At 39.7% G+C, this 26,612-nt stretch overlaps 1 protein-coding gene across 3 annotated transcripts in view; it reads left to right on the forward strand.

Annotated features, from left to right (window-relative positions):
* The window catches only part of ADAMTSL1 (ADAMTS like 1), a 382,509-nt gene that overhangs the window by 331,868 nt on the left and 24,029 nt on the right, over nt 1–26,612 (forward strand). For all 3 annotated transcript variants that reach the window (XM_015849101.2, XM_015849102.2, XM_015849103.2), the window contains 7 exons: nt 2,767–2,946; nt 4,357–4,510; nt 5,480–6,620; nt 12,855–12,982; nt 16,144–16,272; nt 22,820–22,999; nt 24,795–24,929. In XM_015849101.2, the coding sequence (XP_015704587.1) occupies nt 2,767–2,946; nt 4,357–4,510; nt 5,480–6,620; nt 12,855–12,982; nt 16,144–16,272; nt 22,820–22,999; nt 24,795–24,929 (2,047 nt within the window). The remainder of the gene's footprint in view (nt 1–2,766; nt 2,947–4,356; nt 4,511–5,479; nt 6,621–12,854; nt 12,983–16,143; nt 16,273–22,819; nt 23,000–24,794; nt 24,930–26,612) is intronic.

Genomic DNA, 26,612 nt, shown 5'->3' on the forward strand with positions numbered 1-26,612 from the left:
CCCTCACATTGCCTACTCCCTTGCATCTCTGGAAGTGCTGTGCAGTCAAGAGGATGAACTGGCTAAAGCTAGGTGAAAGAATAATTGACTTTAAGCCTAGAATAACCTTCTACTTTGACTCACTGTGCAACTGCACAAATACTTGTGCTGGCATATGGGAAAAGTCAGCAAACCAGCAATGAGTGGTTGGCAGAACAGAATATATGGATCATCTTCTCAGGCATCAGCCTTGTCTTATGTTTTCTTAAGCTAACTAGGCAGAATTGTGTGTTGATATGAGTAGGTTCAGCTCTCAAAGCTGGTACCCTGGCAAAGTCACAGATTTCCTCTGAAAGGGATATAGGAACTGGGTCTGCTTAGACACTATGGGAGGTAGGAATACTGGGAGACACAGCGCAAACACTTTACCTACCTGGATGGGTGAGGTGACACTATGGCACATCTCTCTTTCCTGTGACACAAACACACTTCTCTGTCATAATAGTGCTGTGAGATTTTTCTGAACAACAGAGAAAGAGAGAGCCCATCATTCAGATGGGATGTGCTGAATAAGATGTCAGATGTCTGAATAAGGATCCTCTCAAGAATTACTGCTTCATGCTATCTGTAGATCCAAGCAGACATTGCTCTCATTGGTCTACTCCCTTTCATGAAATAACATGAGAGCTGGAAGCATCCACTAGAGAAAAGTCAACAAAGATCACAGAGAAGAGAAAAGGTTCCGGGAGTGAAAGATGGGCACACGCACAGCTCCAGAGCAGTAATCCAGTACTGTCCTAAAAGAGCATTCCTGCAGACCAAGAGGAATCTTGTTACTGCATTTGGCTCTCTCTGGCATTTGGCATAGAGTTTGGTATTGAGTAGCTAGTTATTCTTCAGAGAACAAAGCAATGTGCGTGACTGAAGTTCAAGAAGCAAGAAAAGATCTGTTTTGTCTTTTTTTTTTTTATCTCTTAGAAATGGAAGGGCAGGGAGACTTCCCGAGATTTATTTGACTGACAGAGGGAGCATGCTTTTGTTGTGTTTATACAGTGCCTAACCTATTCTGGCTCTGGTGTACGACTACAGTTCTTAGGCATCCTTGAAATAATATTTAATCATATTTTTCTTGATTTATTCTTTCCTCAGAATGAATTGTACTCAATTGAAAGGCTGATAAATGTTTTCTTTTGCTGGAAATCAAAGTATTGTCTTACTTGCTTTAATTTTTTGAGGTTTTTAAGCTTTATAACATTCTTGGTAGAATAAAAACTTTTTTTTACTAATTGAAGGGAAAACTAAAGATAAATACATTTTTCTTCACGGTGTTCGAGTCCACACTTCTGTCTTTCAAGAAAAATGCATATCCTAAAAAATGAGGTTTGTGTTGAAGTTTATGCAGCTCTCAGAGAAGGATCTTTCATGGCTCCAAATTTTTTAAAATAATTCCTTTTGTGAACGTCTTACTTTATCTTTTAATTTTTCTTCACTTGGATTACTACTTCTTGGACATGATTCCTGTGTTGTTAACTGTAAGCAACTTATGGTAATTTCAGCATAGTGCAAGTTCTTTCTTCTCCTTTGCCTGAAAAAGAGATAAATGGGGTTAAACTGGAATGCACGGAAGAAACAGGAGCCTCCTACCATCCACAGCAAAAAGTTTGTCAGAAGAAAGGGCTGAGCCACCAAGCTTACAAAAATGATTCAGGAAATCTATTAAATCTGCTTGTTCAAAATTTCCTGGCCTGAATGAATAGAAAATGGATACAGAGGAGGGATATTTACATTAAAGAGAGAGGGGAGGTGGGTTCTGTGGATATTAATCAACCAGATTTAGTTTTACTCAAATAAACCTTCCTCCTTACCTTTTGGAAAGAGCACGCACTGCTGTCATGACAGCCATAAATATAAAAGGGCCGTGTGGTTATTTAATCGTTTATTATACTAACCTTATAAACCAATTGTTGAGGCCAACAGCAGATTGCAGCTGGAATACAGCTTTCACATGAGTTAAAAATGAGAGAAATGCTGCACTGCAAGAAGTCTGCAAGGACAGGAATTCAAGTCTGGACAGCTCAGTTTTGAACTGCACTGGTAACAGACCTCATGACATTCAGAAATGAGAAATAAGAAAATTACAAATGGAAGAAAAGGCTAAGTGATAAACTAGGGAAACCCTTACTTATCACACTCAAATTTCCATTTGTTTTTCTCACTAATGCAAAATCTTTATTATTAAACTGCATTTGAATAAATATTTAGATCATAGATATTGTTATCTGATATGTGTAATAAAATCGAGGAAGTGAATAAGGGCTTGAATTGACTTCTTCTAGAGAAAATATTTCCATACTCTCTCACCCTGCCAGTAGCACAGTTGGAGCTTAGATAAAGATACCTGAACCTAGATCCTCCTCATGCTGTGCAAGTACCTGATTTTCCATTTGACATATAGAGGAAAGGGCAACTTTTCCTCCTCCATGCTGCATTTCTAAGCCATTGCTTCCATGTTTTCTGTACAAATTTCTGAAAACAAAATCTTTCAGAAATGCTGAAGCGGGTTTTGTTTGCTTGCTTTTCATTTCATCAAAATATATTGTTTCCACTTCTGAAAATATTTTTGACATTTTAAAAAGAAATCTGCTTTGATATCTCTGATATTTCTTGTTATATCTTCTGCTTGTCTAGAACTAGGTGTTGATTTCTATGGAAACTCACTACTGAAGTTTACTGCAATTTGACATAGTGCAAGTGTGATGCAAGGTGACTGACTCTTTTCTCCCACAGTGTTCACAGACATGTGGAGGTGGTATCCAGAAGCGAGATATACTTTGCAAGCAGCGCCTGGCAGATGGAAGCTTACTAGAGCTGCCAGAAACCTTCTGCTCCATGCCAAAGCTGGTTTCCCAACAAACCTGCAAAAATGAGGACTGTCCTAATGAGTGGCTTCTTTCTGACTGGTCACAGGTTTGCTGTTAATATGCATAACTACTGTGCTGTTTTTGGTGATTATGTTTCTCAGTCACGTGGGATGAAGGAGCCAAACGTGTTCAGAGTGCAGGAGGCCTACTATGTCTAGTTTTGTCCTGTAATCTGTATTTAATATTCTAGTAGGTCAACAGCTTGGTGGTTATTACCTCATCTTTACTACAGAAGCAGTTTAGCCATCCAGCTGGAACAATTTATGCCTTCCATCTGGCATAAACACAATCCATGCTCAAAACAGTAAATTCCTGCCTCTGTACATATACAGCCTTTTCAGCCCTTCATCGAAGGCACCCATAAAGTGTAATCCTCACTCCCTCAGGCTTAGTGCTTTTCCTTCCCAAAAGAAGTAAGGGGAAGGGGAAGGAAATAATTTTGGTCTTTTGTAGGTATACCACTAGAGTTGCCAGTTCTCTCACTCTTGGACACTGATTTTGTAATGTTAGCTGGTTCCTTCCTTCCTTCAACTTAAGGATGGCCAAAAAAACCTCTTTCTACCAAAGTCTTGCATTCCCAGGCTTCCTTTCCAATTCCATATGGCTTAAGAAAAAATTCCAAAAAGAAAATATAATTTGATATTTAATGCCAGTAAGAATGAAAAGCACTCCCTCTCTTGCAATCTAATCTCTGCTCTCTTTATTCTTCTTCATGCAAAGAGGCAGAGAGTACTTTAATTCTGAAAGAAACACCTGTCACCTCATAGAGCCTACTTGTAGCTTTAATGTGATGTTCTATCTTGACATTTCATTCACGTAGACAATTAATCTCATAAAGCCTGCATTAAAACACACCTACTCAGGCAGTGAAGATGGCAATTCTATTCCTAATCGTTCCTTCACAAGAAGTTGCGGTATGGTTTTTGTTGATATCCATACAACTCATATTTCTGTATGTTGGCACTCTTTAACATGAAATTTGACTTATCTCTCCTCACAATTTGTCTTAAAGACTGCCTTTTTGCTCTTTTCACCCTCTGTTTCTTTCTCTCGCTCCATCTCCTACGTGGCACAAGTGTGTGTTATATTGTAGACACGGGATCTACAGCAATGGGTGTGTATCCCTTACTGACCTATTCTCCTGCTTGCCAGCACTTTTACATGAGGACATCCCTGTGCAATGCCCTGTATTCTCAATTACTGTGATGCTGTATACACAAGAAAGAAATAAAATAAGCCTGCTCAAATTCTCCCAAGCAGTGGCACACCTATACATTGAGCACTACAGTCTAATATTAAAGGATCTGTGTAGATCTGTAGGATTTGTGTGTCTTTTGTGTACATCACAACCGATAACTATGAGGCTGAAGTAGCTCATTAGTATCTGAAATACACACTGATAATTTCTACTAGATCTATAAACATTTAATCCTAATGTTTGTCATTCTGTTTGCAGTGTTCAGTGAGTTGTGGAGAGGGAACCCAGACTCGAAATGCTATTTGCAGAAAGATGCTGAAAACTGGGGGTTCCATTATCATCAATTCCTCCCTGTGCCCACCTCTGCCATTCTCATCCTTGCTTAGGCCCTGTGCACTAGCAACCTGTGCAAGTAAGTGAAAAATAAACTTAGGAGTGTCTGGGGAAAGGGAACTTGTATATCCATCACGAGGAAATTCATACTGTCACGTGCTTCATAACATGCTTTTGCTCTAGTGTTGCTCAATATTCATGTGTGGCTACTGAAGCTCAGTTTTTCTATCTATGAGCCACAATATTCTTTTTAACAATAAAACAAGTCAGTGGGTAAAATATACAAATCTTAGTGTAGAGCTGAGTCTGAACCAATGTGCTGGAAAGGAACAAGTCGTTAGCTTGCAGTAAGCCAGATGGATACGTAAAAGATTGAATGGCAACACTGCTTTAGCTTAGAGCAGATTGTGAACTCTGAACGCTATTAAATATTGATTATGTCAGGGAGAAAATAAGATCTCACACTCAGAACAAATAATAGGGACAACTGTGATATGTTATTCACAGAACATGTATGCTATTTTGTTTAGTGCTTTGTAACACAAATATCTATCGTAAAGATCTAGAAATGGAATTAATGCACTTTGATAGTATCTCCCCTGTATTTTTAATCTTATTCCATATAGTTTTGTTCTGTTCAATATTATTCAGTTAGAAAAACTTTCAGTCCTCTTTACTGATGTGATCTGCAAGATTGTCTTGTGTTTCTGATCTGGGATGGTAAACACTTATCTTTTTTGTTTATTTATTAAACAGTAGTCTTCACTGAAATGCATTAACAACAAGAACTACCTTTACACAGAATTTTTCTCCTTTTCATAAGGTTATTGTTCCTCACACATAGGTTTCTGCATGCATAATGGGCAGGACTACTTTTGCATTCCTGAAGTGAGCCTTGTTCTTACTGTGACTGTCCAAGCTTAGTATTCAGCGGCTGGTGGCCAGTTTCTCCCATTGTCATCTAATGGGTCAAACGCTGCCAGCCCCAAAGTAAACTGCTTGTTTTGCTTAATGGTACCACATACTAATAGTATTAATGATATTTCAGGGCACAGCAGGCCAGCTCATAAGCAAAGTCCTCATATTGTGGCCGTAAAGAAAGTTTACATCCAGACAAGGAAGCAGAAGAAGCTACACTTTATAGTGGGTGGGTATGCCTACCTGCTGCCCAAAACCTCTGTTATTCTCCGATGCCCCACAAGGAGGTTCCGGAAGTCAATGATCTTCTGGGAGAAGGATAACAAGAGGCTCATCAGCTCAGCTCACATCACCATTGCACCCTATGGATACATAAAAATCCATCATTTGAAGCCTTCAGACACTGGAATATATACCTGCATAGCAGGGCCAGCCCGGGAACATTTTGTAATTAAACTAATAGGAAGCAACAAAAATCTCATTGCTGGGCAGCCATCTGGCATTAGGGAGGAAGAGGCCATGAGAAAGGCCAGCCTAAATGAAGCCTTACGAACACAGGAGAAACATGTCAATGGGATTCTCTTCAATGGGAGCAAGACTGAAAAACGAGGGCATCTCACTGACCCTAGTGGCTGGTATGACAATATAGTCTCAAGGCTGCTACAGCACAGGGGCTGGCCAGTGGAAAATCTGGAGTTCTGGGAAGTCCAGGAGTCCACAGAAAGAAATGTGTCCTCAGAGGAAGACCAGAGCCGGGAGTATAGCCTGCCATTTACTATGGCCACGGAGCAGAAACGGTTGGATGATATCATAAGGAATTTGTCTCAGCAACCTGAGGAGCTTAAAGATATTTACACTGAGCAGCTTGTTGTACAGCTGGCTCATGAGATTTTCAAGAGCCACTTGGAGCATCAGGAATCTGTCCTCAAAACATCAAGACGAAGAATTGATTCAGCTTCCATGGAATACCCTTTCCACAGACATGTTTCTGGATTTACCAGCTCCCTGAGGACATCCTCTGCTGAAGCATTTCTTCCCACCTCTATGAACCCAACAAATGGTTTGCACAGCCCTCATCAAAAGCCTGCCATCCTCCGAAAGATTTCAGCAGCACAACAGCTCTCTGCATCAGAGGTTGTCACCCACTTGGGACAGACAGTAGTCCTAGCCAGTGGCACACTGAGTGTGCTGCTTCACTGCGAAGCAGTGGGAAACCCAAAGCCCACCATCAGCTGGGCTAAGAATGGAGAGGAGGTGAAATACAATGATAGGTAAAATAAATTATTTAACTTTTAAGAAAACAGTTAACATTTTTACTCTTTAGTTTTCATGTTTTAGGCTAGTCAGTCCTATGGGCGAAACTGCTATTTGCTGTAGTCTGATTCCATAGCTGGAAGAAGGGCTTACATATGTAGTGGCAAGCAGGGCAGTGTAGCTGCAGCAATGTCTGAATGTTGAATCAGTCTGGTATGGCAATCCAGACTCAATTTTATTTCAGTAAATAAAAAGTTATTTTAAAGTATGGAAATAAGTAAGTGCTTAGTGCAATCTATAAACCACTCTGAAGTCTGAAGGCTGGGAGCTTTGCTGTATTTTCCTATGGGAAGGTAGAAATTTCTGATAAGAAGACTGGTTTTGCTATACAAATATTGATGATATCTGGGTTGTTATCTTCAGATTTCAGAGCTAATCCACAAGATGGATAGGGCTGTTCTGTGACTCTGGCATTGTTTTAAACTGGTTCCAAATTCAGATGGGTATTTGTGAGGTATACATTTTCATTACTGATCACAGAGGTATATGAAAAAAAGTCTGGGATTTAATTTTCTGTCAAGCATCATGAAATATTATTCCCTGGAGGAGGGTTCATCCTCTGTTAGAACTGCATTTCTCACAATGTTCCAGCAAGGTCTCTCCAACATGGTTCTGGCAGCAGAACTTGGAAGTAGTAAGAGTTCTGTCTTCCGCACATGTATCCTGTGTAAAATTTACCCAGGATAAAACTCACTGGGCACTACAATCACCATCCACTGCATATGTTCTGAGAGAGAGTGAAAAGCATGCTAAAGGACATAAAGGGAACTTAATATCATTAGAGAGTGGCCAGGTAGAATGCAACAAAGATGATAAAGGGTCTAAATGGGGAGATGTATGTATGAGTAGATAAAGGGTCTAAATGAGTAGATGTATGAGACATAAAGGGAACTTAATATCATTAGAGAGTGGCCAGGTAGAACGCAACAAAGATGATAAAGGGTCTAAATGGGGAGATGTATGAGTAGCTGCTGGGGTCCCAAAGAGGCAGAGGGGCAGCAATGAGCTCTGATCTCTGGTGACATTGATGTAAAATGAGGGAATGAGGTTAAGCTGTGTAAGGGGAGGTCAGACTGGAGATTAGGAAAAGGGCCTTCCCCAAACAGGCTTCCCATGGCAGTCTTCACACCTATCAGTGCCAGAGTCTAGGAAGCATTTGAACAACTCTTAGCAATACAGTTTGAATTTTGTATAGTCTGGTGTGGAGCCAGGATATGAACTCAGTAATCCTCATAGTTCCATTCCAGCTTGTAATATTCAGTGATTCTGTGTTAAAGATACATTAGAGAAATATCTTTTGAATTTCAGGATGGTTTCAGATAAACACAATTGGAATTGTATTAAAGGACAGAACATAAGCTAGCTACTCCATCTGAAAATGAGCACTAATCACACTAGTGGTTAATAGTGTGGAACAGTACTCTAAGGCTATTTGCAGCTTTCACTGTCATCTCAACATACTTGTGTATATGCATTACTATTCTGATATGAGTTGGTGCATCCTCACCTGTTCAGACTTTCTGTGTACTGCTATCTGCAACTGAGGTATAGTTTGAAAATGAGTAACAAAGTTCTTCTATCTATGTACCACAGAAATTATTACCTTTTTCCTGAAGGTAGCCATTATTTTTAGATTGATCCACTTCATTCATCTGCAAAAGCACACAAAAAGAGACTGTTTCAGTTCTAGTTATATACTTAACTGTGACTGTGGTCATACCATATGTTTCGCTTACATATAGGCTTCAGATTTTCTTCTCTTGTGCTTTTTGTGAGGAAGTGGTATGTAAGTATAGAAAGGTAAAATGTGGATGAAGCAGTGGTATTAGTTGATGTGATTACAGTGAAACAGTCAGAGGATCTGCTAGGAGCAATTTCTGCACAGGATGGTAACTTCTGTTAAGACATCTGAGTGGGTCATCTTAGGAAATGAGAAGAAACAGAGTCAAAGTGAAAATTAGTTCACATTGCAGTGCATATGAATTGTCAGCATAATCTTGATTTAGTGAAGATAAATTGCTTCTTCTGCATAGTTATACAATTAGTTTACTGGTTTCTTTCTCACTTTGGCAGCCTAGCAATTCCATAATCACTGCTTTCTCTAATGTACTGAACTTTCTGGTTCTTTTCTCTCTTTCTGTGTCTGATGGCTATTCGGTATAATAGGATTCACATTAGAAAATGGAAACTTTTGCAGGGGGAAGGGAGACAAAGCAGGAACATATCTCTTAGAGAAATCACACACAACCTTAATCAAGACTTGGGCCTATCATATCACTTTATTTGGCCTTACTCCTGTGAAAATATATCCTTGGCCCCCCAAAAGTTGCATATATAGACTTTCATAGCCATTGATTACATCCTGTTGGAACAGAGCCACTAAGGAATTTTTTTTTCTATTTGAAATGATTGAAAAGGAAGTGAGGTTACATAAAGTCCATGAGTGGTTAACTCTGGACACTGTGCTCATGAGAAAATTGCAAGTTCATCTCACAACGTATAAGCAGCCATAGTGTAGCTACAGACATATTTGTTCAGTCTTATGATTTCTGAACTTTTAGTTTGGATTATATGTATTTTTATTTTACATTGCATTTCTTTTCTGTTCAGTTTGGCTGACATAGAATTAAGCTATATGCTGCACTTCCGAATAACCAGTCAACTGTGTTAGCTTAAATTTTTTATCACAAAGACTCAGTAGAGCATAGTTTATTTGTGGGTATGTGGCATTAATCATTGACCCCTCTTCTTTAATGATTGACGCAGAAGGATTTTATCAAATTCATTCTCTATTCATCATTCTTATTTCCCCCACTTTGGTGGGTAGGGGAAGAAAAGAGCTGTGCTCTGAGCTTCAGAGATACTCAGCATAGTAACCTTAGAGTTAATGCAAGTTTAGAAATTATAGTGCTTATAAAAATTGGTTTGTGAATGTTTTTCTGGGTTCTTCACAGCTGTGCTCTGGCTTTGGTTCAGAATGCTTTTACTGGTTGCCAATCAGCTGTGTAAATGAAAGCCACAGTTTAAGCAGTCTCCCACTGTATAGCAGTAAGCTGCAAGGTCATCTGTGTGTGGTGGTGCGTGGTAAGTTTGAGCTGTCTGTCAGCTCTGCAGTTTGTCTTTGCACTCTGCCATCTACTGAATGAAAAAAAAATGGAACTCAAGCTCTACTGAGACTCTGGTTGTATGTGTTTTGTGCTGTGATTTTTAGAGTGTAAGCTACCATTTTTAGGGCAGATGATGGCTATCTGTAGTGTTTATTATCTCATACGAGATAAAGGCACTGTCACAAATTGCGGTGTGGATGTTCTCTTGACATGGCAGTGTCACAAAAATGAATGACTTTCCATTGCTTATTTCAATGAGCAGTGCAATCCACCGTAAAAGTATTTATGACTCCTACTACAATGATCCACTTGGAAAAATGAGTTTGTTTAGCCTAAGTCTCTGAATTGGCATAACAAAATGTAACACAGTCCCAACAAAAGTGTTCACTTTCACTTTCCAGTAGAATAAAAGCAGTGTGGTTACAGTTAAAGATCTTTGACTTCAGTCTCTGTGTTCAATGTGAATGCATAAATAAGACCTCTTCTAAGGTCAAAGTGTCAGGTGAATAACAGCATCCATTCTGAGTGCAGCTTCAGAGCATGCTAGTATCTACCCCAAAGCCTGGAGAATTCCATAAATGCTGGAAAACATTTCATTTCCAAAAGAATCAGATTACTTTCCTTAGAAAACTATTTTAAATGTGAAAACACTTGGGGGATCTGTGCTTTGTTCAGTGAGCATGGTAAGACTTATCTCTTTTTTCTTCCATAAATGCTGTGATTTCCATCAGTGGTAACCCTTTGATATTTGATAACTCAACATTTCTAAAAGAGCAGTGTATTTTCTCAGTAGATGTAAGAAGAATCTAAATAGTAGGTGGTACAGTGTCTGCGCTAGGTGCTTGCTACATGCCATCTGGACTAGTCACTAGTCTAGGTCATGTACAGCGTATTTTTTTGTCTTGAAGACAGTGCAGTGTGGAGAAACTGAGATGAGACTGATTAAACTGTATTATTTTAAGTCCGTTAATGAGATTCTGAAGACACAGTGGTGACAGAAAGAATTGCTGCAGCTGGTATTTTTTACACTGCTGACAAGCAACTGAAAACCTAACAAAAATAGCAGTCTATGAGCAAATAGGGAAACCGGCCAAAAATCATTCTATACAAAGGGGGAGAACAAAGGATCTACTTTCAAGAAAAGCATCTATGCCAAATTGTGACACACAAATAACAGAATTATTGAAGAGGACCTTTAGTTTCTAGAGAAGGACATTAAAAGTAGATTGAGAAGATGATAAGTTGGATCTGGTTTGGAGTTTTTACTTTTAAGCCAAAAAAGGCTGAATTTTAGAGTCACTTAAAGTACCAGTAATTTACATCAGCAAAGCTGATAAACAGCAAATAAATAATCTTTTGTGTTTTTCATGGTATAATATTAAGAATCCTCTTTTCTCAGTCTGGAGGGGACAGAAACTTTCCTAAATGTATGTTTCAGTGTTTATGTTTAACTCATGTAGGATGGACTGGTCAGCCCTGGCAATGTACTTGCACATATGCAGACAGCACATGCACAGTTTTAACTATTATGTACAAGTATAATATAACTGGGGTAAATTCTGAAATTCTATGTGGAGACTGGACAAGTCAGTACTATGCCAAAAAATTGGGGGAAACCGATGCATTCTAACACAAGATTTATAAGTAAAGGACTCTCGCACTGTGAGCAGCAGTTAACTAGAAATCTCCCTTCCATAAATAGGAAAAAAAAAAAAAAAAAAAGAGCCTTGCAATAAGAAGGGGATTATTTCCACCACTGTGGCTTTTTTTTGCTGTGCAAGGAAAGATGCAGTTTTAAAAATGATTAATGTTTGAATTGTAAATGCGCATTTTAGTAGGCACTTGCAAAACTTGGTTGACATAAGGCAGCTCTTTCCTCTTATTATTGATTATTATTTTTATTATTATTACTCAGAAAAGGGTCAAAAAAGAACTTCAACTGAATTCCTTTTCTATAATATATTTTGATGGATGGCCCTAATCTGTTTTGTTTTAGAGCTACCACCCACAGTGTTTTGCAAGATCAAGTATCTCCTGTTTTTCTAGACCAGAAAAGACAAGAGTTTTTATTTAAGGAGAGTTGGGAAAGAAGCTGATCAGTTCCCAGATCTGAGAGTGGATGTTTTTTACGTGTGTTTGGTAGACATATTCCTCCCCCACTTTCACTCTTATCACAGTCTATCACAGCTGCAACTAAGAAGTTTATCTGGAGCAACTGCATAAAATTTCTGATGAGAAATTTAATTTATATTTATGATTTATCAACAGTTACAGCTACAGGTTAACAGCAATAATCACAATATGTGTAAAATGAGAGTATGTGAACATGGGAGAGAGCCCACAACCTGTATTCTTGCTTATACACCAAGAAATCATGTAAAACTGTAAAAACTATCTATTAGTGAACAGAAACACTTCATCGCACCACTAAAGCTGTATTCATCCCAACTAATTATAGACAGTGTATTGACACCACACTATCAGACCTCTTATTGGCAGAGGCAGTTGACTCAGACCAAGGAGAAGATTGAGTATTCTTTTCTGTCTTCACTGACTGCCACAGTCGTAACAAAGCTACTAAGTTTGCACAAACTGCCTAGCAATCTAAGAACCTGAAGCGTATTTCAGACTTTGGAACTTACTTGGAGCTTATGAAACTTTATTCTGTCTGGCTTTAGGAGGTTGTATAACTTTTCCTTTGCAATACGATGTCTTCTTGTTTACTATTGCTAACCCTGCTTTGCCAAGCTGGAAGACAGAGAGGGTAGACATCTGATACCACATATGAAGTAAGACAGCAGAGGAGGTTTCACATGCCACAGACACATGTCCTAGGCACTGGGCAATCTTTCTCAAATACACATAGCAACAGCAGCAGTACTAGGAATTAGGCTGAAATTCAGTTCTAGTAATCATAACTCACAGTTGCAATGTGGGATTTTGAATTAATTAATTATATTTTAAGTATAGTCTTAAGGCTTGACCTGTAAAAGAGATAAAATCATGTAGATATGTAAAAATTCTACTAAATGTATTCATTCTCACACAAACTGAGACCTTTACGTTCTTTCTGCTTTACTCCAGGATGCTACTTCAGCCTGATGACTCCTTGCAGATTCTAGCACCTGTGGAAGCTGATGTGGGTTTCTACTCTTGCAACGCATCTAATGCTCTGGGATCTGACTCTGTGTCCATTGCTGTCACTCTAGCAGGTAATAATTCATTCATTTCAATCACTTATGTGATTCTGGACAGAAGTAGTTTGCTGGAGAACACGTGGGTCTGGAAGGATGGGTAGGAAAAGAGAATTAGCAGAGATACATAACTGTAAAAACAAAACCCTGAGTCACAATTCATCTTCCACAGACAGTTTGTGAGATTTGTGCTTCTACAAGAGATTGATGCATTTTCACATTTGCTAAATCAAAAGTGCATTCTCAAGGCAGTGCTTATCCTCATTATTCTCAATAATGAGCAGTGCATTCTGAGCTGTCCAATTTGTATGCTTTGTCTTAAACCTATTGCTGGTCTTTTCAAGTTTGACAGACTGTCCCAGGAACTTATTCAGATGTAAGTTTATGAAACTTGCAAATTCTAATGCTGAAGAGCAAGCCCTATATCAGATAATTCCCTGTGTTGTGGCACAAACATGGCTAATGCTCTCAGTTGCTGGTTAACAAAATATTAACTTCTGTATTTATATTTCTCTAGTAACAGTTCGGTTCTACAGCAGACTAAATATCCTTTGTTAGTTTAGATTTCAGTGCTAAGGAAACTCCACCCAAAAAAAAGACAGGAGAAAGTGGAAGTAGTGCATAAATCCAACTTCTTTAAAGCAGGTTATTAGGCACAGTCAGCAACCTCACAACCACATCAGGATTGGAGTACCAGGAATACAGCAGCAAACGTGAATTAGACACTACTGGGTAAAGACAAAGGGATAAATGAGAGGTGCAGTTAAGGACTGTGGCAAGACAGAATGCAAAAAAGCAGGATTCTACTCATCACAAGACAAAAGGAAACATATCAGGAATGCTGGAAAGCTAATTGACTTTCCATACCTCCCCATTTCATTGTGCCCACTCCAGAACAGAGAAGCAGTTGGAGGCCTCCACTGTGTATATATGTATGTTTAATACACCAGACACAGGGAATTTCACACAGGATATGCATGAAGAAAATCTAAGTATGCAGGTACAGATAGCACTGAAGTTCTCACAGTTAGTAAGCCAACCACGAAGAGGCCTTGTCTGTCCCATAGAAGGAGAACATAAGGCAGAAAAGGAAGAGCTATTTATTATATACAGATAAAACAAGAAACTGATCTTTTTGCACTACTGCAGATCAGGAGTAGCTTTGTTGAAGTTAGGACAGCAGGGCAGTGGTGCTGCTCCTAAGGTACTGCAGTTATATACTAGGAGCAAGTGAACAACAAGCTTCTTTTCCAACCTTGATGATTCTACGATTCTGTGTTTCATTTGAAAATACAGCTCTGAGATTAAAACACCCCAACCCTATACCATTTAGAGCAGTGTTGTCACTATGCCCATTTTGCCAATGTATAATCGAAGAATCACAAAATGACCAAGGTTGAATAAGACCTTCAAGATCATCCAGTCCAACCATTCACATATCACCAGTGTTTCCCACTGAACCATGTCCCTGCATCTAAATGATTCTTGAACACCTCCAAGATCAGTGACCCCATCACTTCCTTGGGATGCCCATTCCAGCTCCTGGCCACTGTTTTGGATAAGAAATTTTTCTTAACATCCAACCTGAATCTCCTCTGAGACTTGAGGAGATTTGAGGCTATTCCCTCTAGTCCTATTAATAGCGAAGTGGCAGTAGAGGCCAATCCTCGCCTCACCACAACCTCTCTTCAGGTAATTGTAGAGACCAATAGCGTCTGAGCCTCCTCTCCTCCAGGCTAAAAAATCATAGCTCCCTCAGCCACTTCTCGTAAAATTTATGCTCCAGACTTTTCACAAGCTTCATTGCCCTTCTCTGAACACACTCCAAGGCCTCAGTATCTTTTTTGTAGTGAGGGCCCATAACTAAATACAGTACTTGAGGTACAGCCTCACCAGGGCTGAGTTCAGAGGGATGATCACTTCCCTGCTTCTGTTGGCAGCATTATTTCTGTTGCAAGCCAGGATGCCCTTGACCTTCTTGGCCACCTGGGAGCACTGCTGGCTGACGTTCAGCCAAGTGTCAACCAACACCCCCAGGTACATTTCTTCTACACAGTCTTCCAGCAACTCTGCCCCAGGCCTGTAGCATTGCATGGGACTGTTGTGGCAAAAGTGCAGAACCTGGCACTTGGTCTTATTGAACTTCAAACCACTGGCCCTTGCTCACCTGTCCAACCTGTCCCGATCCCTCTTCAAGGTCTTCCTACTCCCAGGCAGATCAGTACTTCCTGACAACTTGGTGTCAAGTCTTGTCTTGTATACAAAGCATTTTGGCTGACACAGAGAGCTACCTTAACATAAGTATGCCACCTCTACTACTACATTCCCTTCTAAGGTAAACCTGAGTGTTTCTCAACTGTTTTGTGTCATAGTGGTGCACCCCTACAGTGCCCTTTCAGTATAAGCTGCAGAAGACCATTTGAATTGCTGATGGTGTATGGTTCCATAGCTAACACCATGCAGACAGGCACAATAAATAGTGTGGTAAAGCCTTGACCCACTTGTGCACAGTCATCATTTTTGGAAGCACTCTGGAAACAATCTGAATGGCTTGTTGCAACTGAAGCAAGTGTCTTTGTTGAAGATAAACAATGATTAAAACACTCACTAACAGCTTTAGATAGAGCAGAGCTTGTTATCTGGTAGAGATGGGCTTTCTCAACTTATTTTTATGAGAAAACTTTTTGTTTATGGTCAAGTTTTCCCAATCCAATTGTTTCATCATAAGTCAGAGATATCATGATTGATGTGTAGAAACAGCTTATGTGATTCTTTACACCTTCTGCACTACTAAAGGAACATTAGTCACCTCTCAAGATACTTTGTTTTGCCTTTAGCAAATGGTGATATTTTGGTTGCAGCATCAGGCAAACATCTTACTGCAGTTCCTATTGTATCGATGTTTATTGATTCAGCTGGTTTTCACATGTGTCCACATGACTTTAATGCTCTTCTTCCTCTGCACTAAATATTCTTTCTCTTTTTACCCTCTCTCAGAACAGGTTTTCTGATGGAATTCAGTGTTTTTATATTTTAAAGAGTATGTGGGCTCATTCTCCAGCATTGTGCCTGTCCTGTGCATCCTGTCCTGTGCAGCTATTCTCATAGAGTGTACTGACCATCTGTCCTCTATATCCATTATGCTAAGTCTGCTAAACTGTGATCCTTCTTTTATACAGGAAAGCCACTAATTAAGGCATCAAGAGCTACTGTGATCAACACTGAACTGCCTGCTGTCACTGCTGATATTGGAAGCACAGTGAAAACAGTCCAGAGAACAAATGTTACCATTAGCTGCCAGGTTGCAGGTGAGAAATGACTTTGTCTTGTGTGCCATGTTTTTGGCTATGAATTGCTATGCAGTTCTTTGCTAAATTGATGTTGCCAGCTGCAATAGAAGCTTTGTTAAATCACATGGTCTTCATAGAACTCAGACAAATTTCTCTGCTTCCATTAACTTATAGCATAGAAGCTGACCTCCTTTTTACCAATTCCATCAAGGAAGGTGTAGAAAGAATCTTAAGAAAATTATTTTGGGACAGAATGGCAAGTCTCTTTGTCAGAGTTACACAGTTTATTGTGGTTGCAACAACACAGATTGGCCTTCCTGCCTGTTGGGATTGTTTGGAGAGAATATAGTATCAAGTATGACACACTTCCTCATTGATGGGACTCTCCAAGTACAGTGAGAGACCTGGTAAATGTCTAAAGACCCAGGATCAGAACTTTAATTCATTTCACTTTCACATATAGTACAGTCAGAAAAAGAAGGGAGCAGCTTACAAAACAAAGGAGGGCATGCTCAGTGTTGCACAAACATCTGCTGTGTATGATTGCATGAATATTCTTGCTTTAGTTTTTCACTTAGCAGCTACTTCAGATGACTGCAAATAAGCATCTGCACCACAAATATGCAAATATCCTGCATTCTTTGCACTTTCTGCTTACTTTAACAGAGTGGTTGTGAGTTATCCTTCTTCAGGTGCTGCCAAAAACACCATTCCACACAATCTTATGTACAAGGAGTATTTGATAATCTTTCCTTCTGCAAAATATGCATGATAACAGCTCAAGCAGTAAGCAATGTGTTTGTTTCTTTTGGTGAGATTAGTGAAATAAAAGTACAGGATCATTTTTCCAGTGGTTCACAAAGGAATTCATGGCAAAGCCAAGAGCAGAACTTGTATTCCCTGTCTCCCAGTTGGATGTTTTGTCTTTCACTAATTAAACTAATTCCCATTGAATAATAAGAAATATGGTTCATTATAATGTGTCATATGCAAAGATCTCTTTGCCAGACTCTTTTTCCTGGTACCTGCAAACAGCACAAGGCTGTGTAATGGGAGGTTCAGGCTGGATGTTAAGAAAAATGTTTTTCACTTGAAGGTTGTCAGACACTGGAACAGGGTTCCTAGAAAGGTGGTTGAAGACCTTTGCCTGTCTGTGTTAAAAGGCATTTGAACAGTGCCCTAAATAACATGCTTTAACTGTTGGTTAGCCCCTGAAGTGGTCAGGCAAGTGGAATGGCTGATCTACATAGGTCATTTCCAACTGAATTCTAATTATGATTCTAATCTAATTCTATTCTATTCTATTCTACTCTACTCTACTCGTCTCCAGTCTAATAAGAATTGTCTGGCTGGTTGCAGCCAAAGGGTTATGATTAATGGTTCTGTGTCAGGGTGGAGGCCAGTCACAAGCGGTGTCCTTCTGGGGTTGGTCTTGGGACCACTGCTCTTCAACATCTTCATCAATGACACAGATGATGGCATTGAGTGCACTCTCAGCAAGTTTGCAGATGATACCAAGCTGAGTGGTGCCATCGATACATTGGAGGGAAGGGCAGGCAGGCTGGTGAAGTGAGCCCGAAAGAACCTAATGAGGTTCAACAAGGCCAAGTGCAGCATGCTGCAGTTAGGCCAGGGCAGTCCCAGGTATTCATACAAACTAGAGATCTCCTTGAGTGCAGCCCTATGAAGATGGACTTGGGAGTTCTGGTAGACAAGAAGCTGTGTATGAGCCATCAGTGTGCGCTTGCAGCGTGGAAAGCCAATGATGTTCTGGGCTACATTAAAAGAGGAGTGGCCTGCAGGAAGAGGAGGTGATTGTCCCCCTCTACTCAGCTCTTGTGAGGCCCCATTTAGACTCTGTCTAGTGCAGGGGCCCCCAGTACAGGAAGGATGTGCTTTTGGAACAGGTCCAGAGGAGGGCCACTAATATGATCAGTGGGCTGGAATACCTCTCCTATGAGGAAAGGCTGAGGGAACTGGGCTTGTTTAGCTTAGGGAAGAGAAGGCTCTGGGGAGACCTCATTGTGGCCTTCCAGTTCTTGAAGGGAGTGGATAAACAGGAGGGGGAACAGCTGTCTATGAGGGTGGATAGTGATAGGACAAGGGGAATGGTTTTAAATTGATGCAGGAGAGGTTTGGGTTAGATCTTAGGAAGAAGTTTTTCATACAGAGGGTGGTCGTGCACTGGAACAGGTTGCCCAAGGAGGTTGTGGATGCCCCATCCCTGAAGGCACTCAAGGCCAGGCTGGATGTGGTTCTGGGCAGCCTGGCCTGGTGGTTGGTGACCCTGCACTTTGGAGGGGGTTGAAACCAGATGATCATTGTGGTCCTTTTTAATCCAGGCCATTCTATGATTCTGTGATTCTTTTATTTTCAGTGTTTTTTCTTGAGATCTCTCCATTGCCACTTGCACTGACATTAAGCATTACTGGAGCACAGGGAAAAATTTAGTATTGCTCTTTAACTCCTTGTGAATGGCATAAGCATTGTCAAAATCTATATTGTAGACAGAGATCTATAGATATTAGTTGTAAGACAAGGGAAAGCAAAATTAGCAGATTAACTTGCGTCTGATCTGAATTATCTTGAACTTAAACTCTTCTCTGGTTATTTATATAAGGAAAATGGTGTGGTTTTCTCCAAGCTTGAAAAATCAGTCTTGTTTTATTTATCATGACTTTGCCACTTCAGGTATGGAAGCGAAATGTTATTTTTAAATCATAACTCAGTGATATCTTGAGGTCTCTTCCAACTCCTGCTATTCTGATGTAAGTGATTGTGGTGAAGCTCAGACTTCTTCAAAACTCAGCCTAACAGTGCATCCATTAGAGTTGTCTGCATCTGCCTGACTTCCAGCTTCAGGATTTTCCCCAGTTTTCATGAAAGCAACCATCTTTCTGGAGTAATTCAAGTGCAATAGTCAGTTTCACTTCCCAGTAGGATGCAGGAGCAATTTGGATCACATCATTGTCACCTAGGAAACTTTTTGTTGACTTCAGCACTTAAAGCATGTAGATACTCACTTGGATACCAGAAATTTCAATCAGCCAGGCCCTAGTTGTTATTGACAGTGCAATTAGATGTGAAAAGAGAATTTTGTTTTAAAAACTCTTATTCTTAGGGCATTTCTCCATGGTATCCTTCAAGCCATAAAACTTCTAATAGAGGCACTAATCTGTAGAATGTCATGTATAATCAGCTTTGTTGAATCAGAACATATTTTCAAGAGTGATTTTAAATATATTACCATCCTTCCCTGTGTATCCTTCAGTTTTTTCCTGTCTCCTGCACATTTGTTTCTTCTGTGTTTCATCTGTATGCTGGAAGCTGTATTGTTCCAGTTCTTTCTTTGCTTTATGGTCCATATTTGTTCCTCAGCTGCACTAGAATCTCATATATGTCAGAATATTATTGCACGGAAAACAAGTCATCACTGCTAGATCATTGTGTTGTTATGCTTCTTTTACCCAGAAGCTCATGTTTTAGCAAAACCATCCTGTTTGATAGGCATGTTTCTACTTGCTACATACTCTAGGTAGCCTTTGTTCTGCTCTATGTGTGTACAGTGATGGAGGGAAAAGCTGAAGAAAAATAACTATTGGGAAATGATTAACTACGTGATATCTTACTTGCCCAGCAAAGTGAGGCTTGTTTCCATCTGGCATCTCTCAGGCTTTCAGTCTCTGTGATTGTTTCTGCAAAGCAGATGCACTCAGCTTTCTGTCCTCTCTTGTTCACCATTACCCAGCAAAACTGTTTGAAATGCTCTTGCTACCCCTTGTGGCAATGCATTGCAATAATGTATTTGCTTGTGCCTTTGCTGGCTGCCTCCAGTTCTTGTCTTGAAATGTTTGAGGCTTATATGTGTTATTAGAGACAGAAGCACAATGAAAAATGAGTCTGCTGCTCCCTGATACATAGAGTACTCCTGATATTCTTTAAACTACACTGTAGGAAGATGGTACAGGTTGATTTCAAGTCATCTTTGTTTAGCACAGGAGCTTCACTTTAAAGACGGGGAGAAAACCCTTTGTACACTGGCAGTCAGAGAAAGGTTATTTTAGAGGTGGTAAACATCATGTAAGTATAATGCATCTTTTGTAAATGGAACAGTAATACATTGGTCTTTACTCTTGGTAAAGAACCTTCTTGGTTCTTATCCAAGAGAAGTAAATACAAGAAGAATCTGCCTTTCTGAATTAAGATACTCTGAGCAGCTATCTGCAACAAATGGATCATTTTTTTCTGTCTCTCTGACTTAATCTATTTATTTTAAGACTCTGCTCCTGAAAACTGCAATATTGAGTTTTCATTGTCCCTTTCCCTCCTATTTACACCTTTGAGCACTCCTCATCCCCCTTGTTCTTCCACTGTTTCCACTTACTTTCCTTTATTTTCAAGAACATAAAAGCTCTACCCAAATCTCTTCCTTTTCTTCCACCTTGAAGAAGCTCTGGGTTGAACTGAAGAAATTCCAGTTTTATAAAGCTGTTACTGATTCATTATACTTCTATGCCAAAGTTTGTCAACAGTCACAGTATGAAACTGTGCACCATAACAAGCTCAACCTGCAAGAAAGAGTGATTCATACCTTCTCTAGTGTAGCAATGTGGGGAGGAGTGCTGGGATGTGAGCATTTTTCCAACCCAGGCCGCAGAACTGGAAGAGCCTCTATTTTCTCTCCTTGTCTCTCTAGAGCACACCTCTTAAACTTCCTTTGCTTGCAGTGGAAATACAATAAACACACAGGCTTGAAAAAAAACTCAAGGTTTGGTGTTCTTTGCTCTCTAGCAGTTGTCTGAACTCCCCTGAGGGCTCTGCCTGGATGCTCTGGAATAAATCAGAGCAAGATTTTAAGTGGTGGTCGGCCCACCCATGCCACATAGGTCAAAGAGTAGCAACCAGATGGAGAGCTGTGTTCTGGTCCTTTCCCAGCTGAGAGTTCAGAAACAGGCCAACAGACCAGCCTTTTTAAAAGTTATGTTAGAGAAACATAAACAAGGGTAAGCATTTGGAAAACTGCATCACAGACAGAAATGATTAATACATTTGAAGAGTACAGATTAGTATGTGTTATTACACCCTCAGACAAAGGTGAGAAAAATTCTGCAGTTTTTTACAACCTATTTCCTGCTACTTTCTGAATGTGGATGAGACTCTCTGCCCTTACAGACCTTCCTGACTGCCAAGCTCAGATGTACTCATTCCAGATGTCTTGGCAGAGTCCACAGGTAATTCTGGGAGAGGTGGAAAAAAGGCCGGAATGCTTTGATGTGGAAGAACAGGGAAAACCTCCCTTTCCCACTTCCATCTGCATATGCTTAGTGAGGAACCTCCAATCTTCCAGTCACTACAAATGCAGATAAATGGGTGGTCATTCGTAGTGAGCACAGACAAAAGTATTTCTGGTGCCAGACCTAGTGCCAGAGCCACAGAACTGACAAACAGATTGGCTTTTGCTTTGTGATGTGGGTGTGCAACCAGTAAGGTACTGGCAGTATACAGAAGAATGTGTTGCTTTAAGTAAGGCAGGGAAAGATTTAGGTGGGCAACATATAATTAAGAATAGCTGCCTGTAAGCATGCCTTTGCTCTACTGTAAACAAAAAGAAACTACACATTCATGCAAAAGAGGTTACGGAACATGCAGCAAATGGGAAACTGCTCCAGCAGTTACTGGGGTTAGTGATGTGCTGCTCCTTACAGCCGTGGGTCCATGAAGTAAATGTTTCCTTCCAGGCATTACTCCACGCATCTGTCCCACCTACTAGAATTTTCATTTATGTTCATGTAAACCAGTTGTTTACACTGAATTACCCAATCTAGTATGCATATAAATTGAGGAAGTTATCCCTATATCAAGGAAATTCATTTTGCTTCAAGACCAGCAGTATTGCTAGCTTATATGAGAGTACTTTCCTCTAGGCATGCACCGACTAGAGATGAGCCTTAGATCAAAGCACATATAGGAAGCAGTTTTTCCATTAGTGGGATATGAATCTGCAAAAAATGTGTTGTCTGTACATTCCTGGCTGGATGAGTGAAACTGCATTTCTGAAGATGTAAATGCTAATTGTTTGCCTCAAGATCAGAGAGGAAGACTGGAAGAATTTCTGGAAGAGAAATCTATGGAGGGTTCCTAAATTCACAGAAGTGCCTTCTGGCTGAGGAAGTTCCTAAGCTGAAAGTAGCTGGAGGCTGGGAGAGCAAAAGCAGGAAGCATTGTGTATGCTTGTCCTGCTCTTAGTCTTCATGAGGCACTAGGTTATGTCTGCTGTTGGAAACAGGATGCTAGGCTAGATACTAGGCTTTGTTATCATCCAGTGCTGACTTGTTTTTAAGAGCGATGAGTTCAGAGTTCGCTTGTACAACTTTAGAGTGTTAAAAATGAAGACAGTGTTAAAGTTGACTAGACAGTTCTGAACTGCAAAAAAAAAAAAAAATGTCAGTTGAAAGTCGTGTTAAAAGCTTATTTTAATGGCTCTATCTTAAACATTTTGTCTGTATGACACTGTTCAGCAACCTCTGTGTCTTATATGTGTTATGTGTTGTCAATGTTTTTCCAGGTGTTCCTGAAGCGGAAGTTACTTGGTTTAAAAATAAGGTCAAGCTGTCCCCTGCTCACCACCTGCGTGATGGGTTGCTGCTAATTGCAAATGTTTCTCTGTCAGATCAGGGGTTATATTCCTGCAGGGCCGCCAATCTACGTGGGGAGGTGACTGAAAGTTCCCAGCTGTTGATTCTTGGTAAGCACAGGGTATTTTGCTTGTGAAGCTGCACAATATAGCTGATGGCCTAATTAGCCTTCAGGATTAATCAGTGGATGTGGAAAGAGGGAATGACACAGCGGCAAAATGTTTCAAGCTAAGGACTACCCCTCCCAGGGCAGAGATATTCAGTTTTCATTATTTTACACTTGATGGTGAAGAAAAGAATTTATTAACAATTTGTTAAAGTGACTCTCTTGAAATGAGAATGATGCAGCTTTTTTTTGCTGTGAAGTGTTCTGCTTCACTGAGCAGCATTTCTCGTACATAGTGATGTGGTACTGACCCATTTTATACCAAACAGGTGCGTAAACACTTTTGAAAAGCACTTCCCAAGTTCAGGAAAGGGTGAAGTTTACTTTTGCTCAAGTTTCTAAATAACAAGCATAAAGTCATCGTGTGTGATTTGAAAAGACAATGTCAGCTGTGAAGTATGGGTAGAAGTGTTACCTGGTGGTAACTGTGCATGTGGGAAAGGGCTTTCCTTTTCTAGTAACTCATCTGTACCATTTCTGCCTGACTTCCAGATGAATGATCCAATCAGACATGTAAATGCATATATTTGGTATACATTTCACAGTGAAGTGATAAACTCTGAAACCTACTCCACACTACCACTACAAAATCATTAAAGCATCCAGTGCAGCTCTTGTCTTTTGTGACTAGAGTGAACATAGGTCCTGCAGATGAAGTAGCCTACAGGTAAAGTTTTAAAGTGAATTTTCTGACAGTTTCACAGGTAACAGTAAAATTCCTTTAATGGCATTCATAGGATTTCACTATGAATCCAGGCTGGCTCTAGAAACTCAGTCTTGAAAATTCTGTAAAAAAAATAAAATAAAAAAATAAAATAAAATAAATTAAAAACCAGCTAGGTTTCACACTATAGATCAGAATTCCTATATGAATTACATTAAATGCTTTATAAAAATCTTTATAAATCTTTATAAATGTCATAGTTTTTAAAGATGCAAAGTTACTCTGAGTTATGCAACCTGCTTATGCTTTCAAGTGAATCACATTTTTAGTTTCCTGATGGAAAGAAATTATTCAGACATCCACAACTCATAATTCTGATGTTGGTTGTGCTCAGCAGCAGAAATCTTGCTCAGTTTGTGCTGTGGTCTTGTTGAAAAGCAGTGAAGCCATTATTCACTTAAATATTCTGTAATTTCTGTGGCAAAAAGAGTTGGGAATGGTAGGCAACACAGTCAATTCTGTAAATAGTGTTACAGCTAGTAGAATGACAAAATCCTGCAATTCTCAGCATAGAGTGATCCTCTTGAGCTCTTTGAGCTTTTAGTCCTTTGGAGCTCTGCCTAAGTATACCACAGGATTTGGCAGGGTTTTAACTGTATTTAATCAAGGCTTGATCCAGTTTGTAGCAGACATTAAAAAGTTTTGCACTGACTGCCATGGACATTTATGTGGCTTCTATGCTGTATAAATTCGCTCTTTCTTCCAAGCTGCTGTATCTTCTGATACACTCATTACATATGAAAAAGGTCTGTCAAACAGAATGCAATGGTAACATTTAGACAGATTTTTTTCTTATTTTGTGGTCATATTGATCAAGATGCTATTTTAATACTTTCTCTGTTTTACTTAATAACAGGTAAAGCACACATTTAGTAGTTGCCCAAAGTTGCTTTTTGCTGTTTGAGGTAATGTTGCAGCATGGCCACTAGCACAGCAGTGGGTAGTGATGTTTTTTCCTCAAGATGTTTTCTGCTATGGTGTTGCTCTTCACTTCAGTGTCCTAATCTGTTACCAGAGCCTCCACGACCCCTTCCTTATCTGGAAAACTTGACAGCAGTGCTTTCCAGCATTGGGACCAACTCTCCTTCAGTGCTTACCTCTCCTTCAGGAACAAAAATGACTATCAGTCCGGGGAGCTCTGCTCTAATAGGTAAGCTTTATGACTTTATTTATTTATTTGTTAGATTAAAGGCCTTTTATGTCACAGGGTTAGATTATTTATGCAAGCTGCTGGCTGTCTGGCCATGGAGTCCATTGGAAGTCACAATTATTGCCAAATTGTTTTAGAGCTCAGAGAGTCTTTGTTTAAGATTCATTTAAAAATGGCAGTTCTCTTACTAGTGTCATCCCCCAAACTTGCCTGCAGAATAAGGTCTCCACTGTGCCACACTTAATAACATTCTGTAAGAAAAATCTGATCTGAGGGGCTGGCAATCTTGTTTAACACAGGACATGGAAAACTGGTATATCAGCTGATCTAAGAGAAGAAATACTTGTGGTTCTGGTTTTCCTTCTGCATCTATACACTGCTTTTTTCTGTCTGTCTGCTACTCATACTCTGTATTATTGTATGTCCTTCTTCTCTGGAGCATTTTCTCTTATAAATCCTCTTTTACATCCTGTTCATTTTATTCTTCTTTGTTATACCACGTAACCCATGTGTGCACAAAGCCATATAAGGAAATAATCCCTGGTGAAATGTTTTTCTTGTTTTCTCCATTTTTTTCTGCCTTCTGAGTAGCTTTCTCATCCCTGTCTCCATGATACGTGCAGTAAACTCTTTTCATGTCTGTGGACACAGTTTGTTTGCAAGAAGAATTTTATCCTCTTTTAAAGTTCAGAGCATGTTTATTTTAAAATTTATTTTCTCCCACTGATCTTCAGCTCCTGCTGTCAGGCTCAGACAAGCAAAGAGCTTCTCCAGCAGCCTTGTTAATACATATTCTGAAATCTTGTCAAATCCTGTGGTTTCACTAAAATCTCATACTTTTTTTGAGATAAGAATACAAGTCCTCCAGCAAAAGATCTGTAACTGACTTCAGTGTTTAAAGCTCTGGTATCTGTACCTTCTCAACCATCTTAGCTAACATTTAGTAGCAATTTGAAGATTTTCTTTTCACAGTAGAGGCTTTCTATTACTGTTTTCAGTTTTGTAGTGTTTACTTTTCCCTACTGCTGACATCTGCATACATTTGCAATAGCTTCTAATGTACAGCTCTGAATTACATTTCTACATGTATGAAAACTGCAGCAAAACAGCCCTTACTGGGGGGAATATCTGAAGTTATTAGCATTCAATAATGCAGTTTGAGTAACTTTTATTGTTTATTCATTATTGTAAGACAGGGTCCTACTCCTGTTTTGTCATTTCCTCTCACGTTTGCAGAGAAATCTTCAGTAGCTGTATGGATATTTACTGTTTGAAAGCTGTGCTTGAACTGCCAAGGCTGTTCTGCTCTGCCTGTACATAACCTCTACACTGATTTCATTTGTCCATGTTACCCTGTATCCTACCCTTCCACTTCAGGGGCAAAAGACTCCATGAATCTTAATAGCAAAATAGCTAGCTAATTTCCTTCATGATGTGTATCTCTCACCTTCATTGGAGTTTTACAGAGCTGAATATGAGGCCTGTGTTATTAAAACCTGGTGAAAGTTCCAGAGAGATTTTTTCTGTCAAAAAACTCAGCATGGAATGGACTATCCAATCAGTTAGAAAGCTACAGACTAGTGTACTATGCCAAGTTACATCATCAAAACAAGGCCATGTCTGATGCTGCCAGCTCTTCATTTCCATTTACTAGAGGGCTACACTCTCCTTCACCTGTCTCTT

This window comes from Coturnix japonica, chromosome Z (genome assembly GCF_001577835.2).
Source record: "Coturnix japonica isolate 7356 chromosome Z, Coturnix japonica 2.1, whole genome shotgun sequence".
Classification (NCBI taxonomy): Eukaryota; Metazoa; Chordata; class Aves; order Galliformes; family Phasianidae; genus Coturnix; species Coturnix japonica.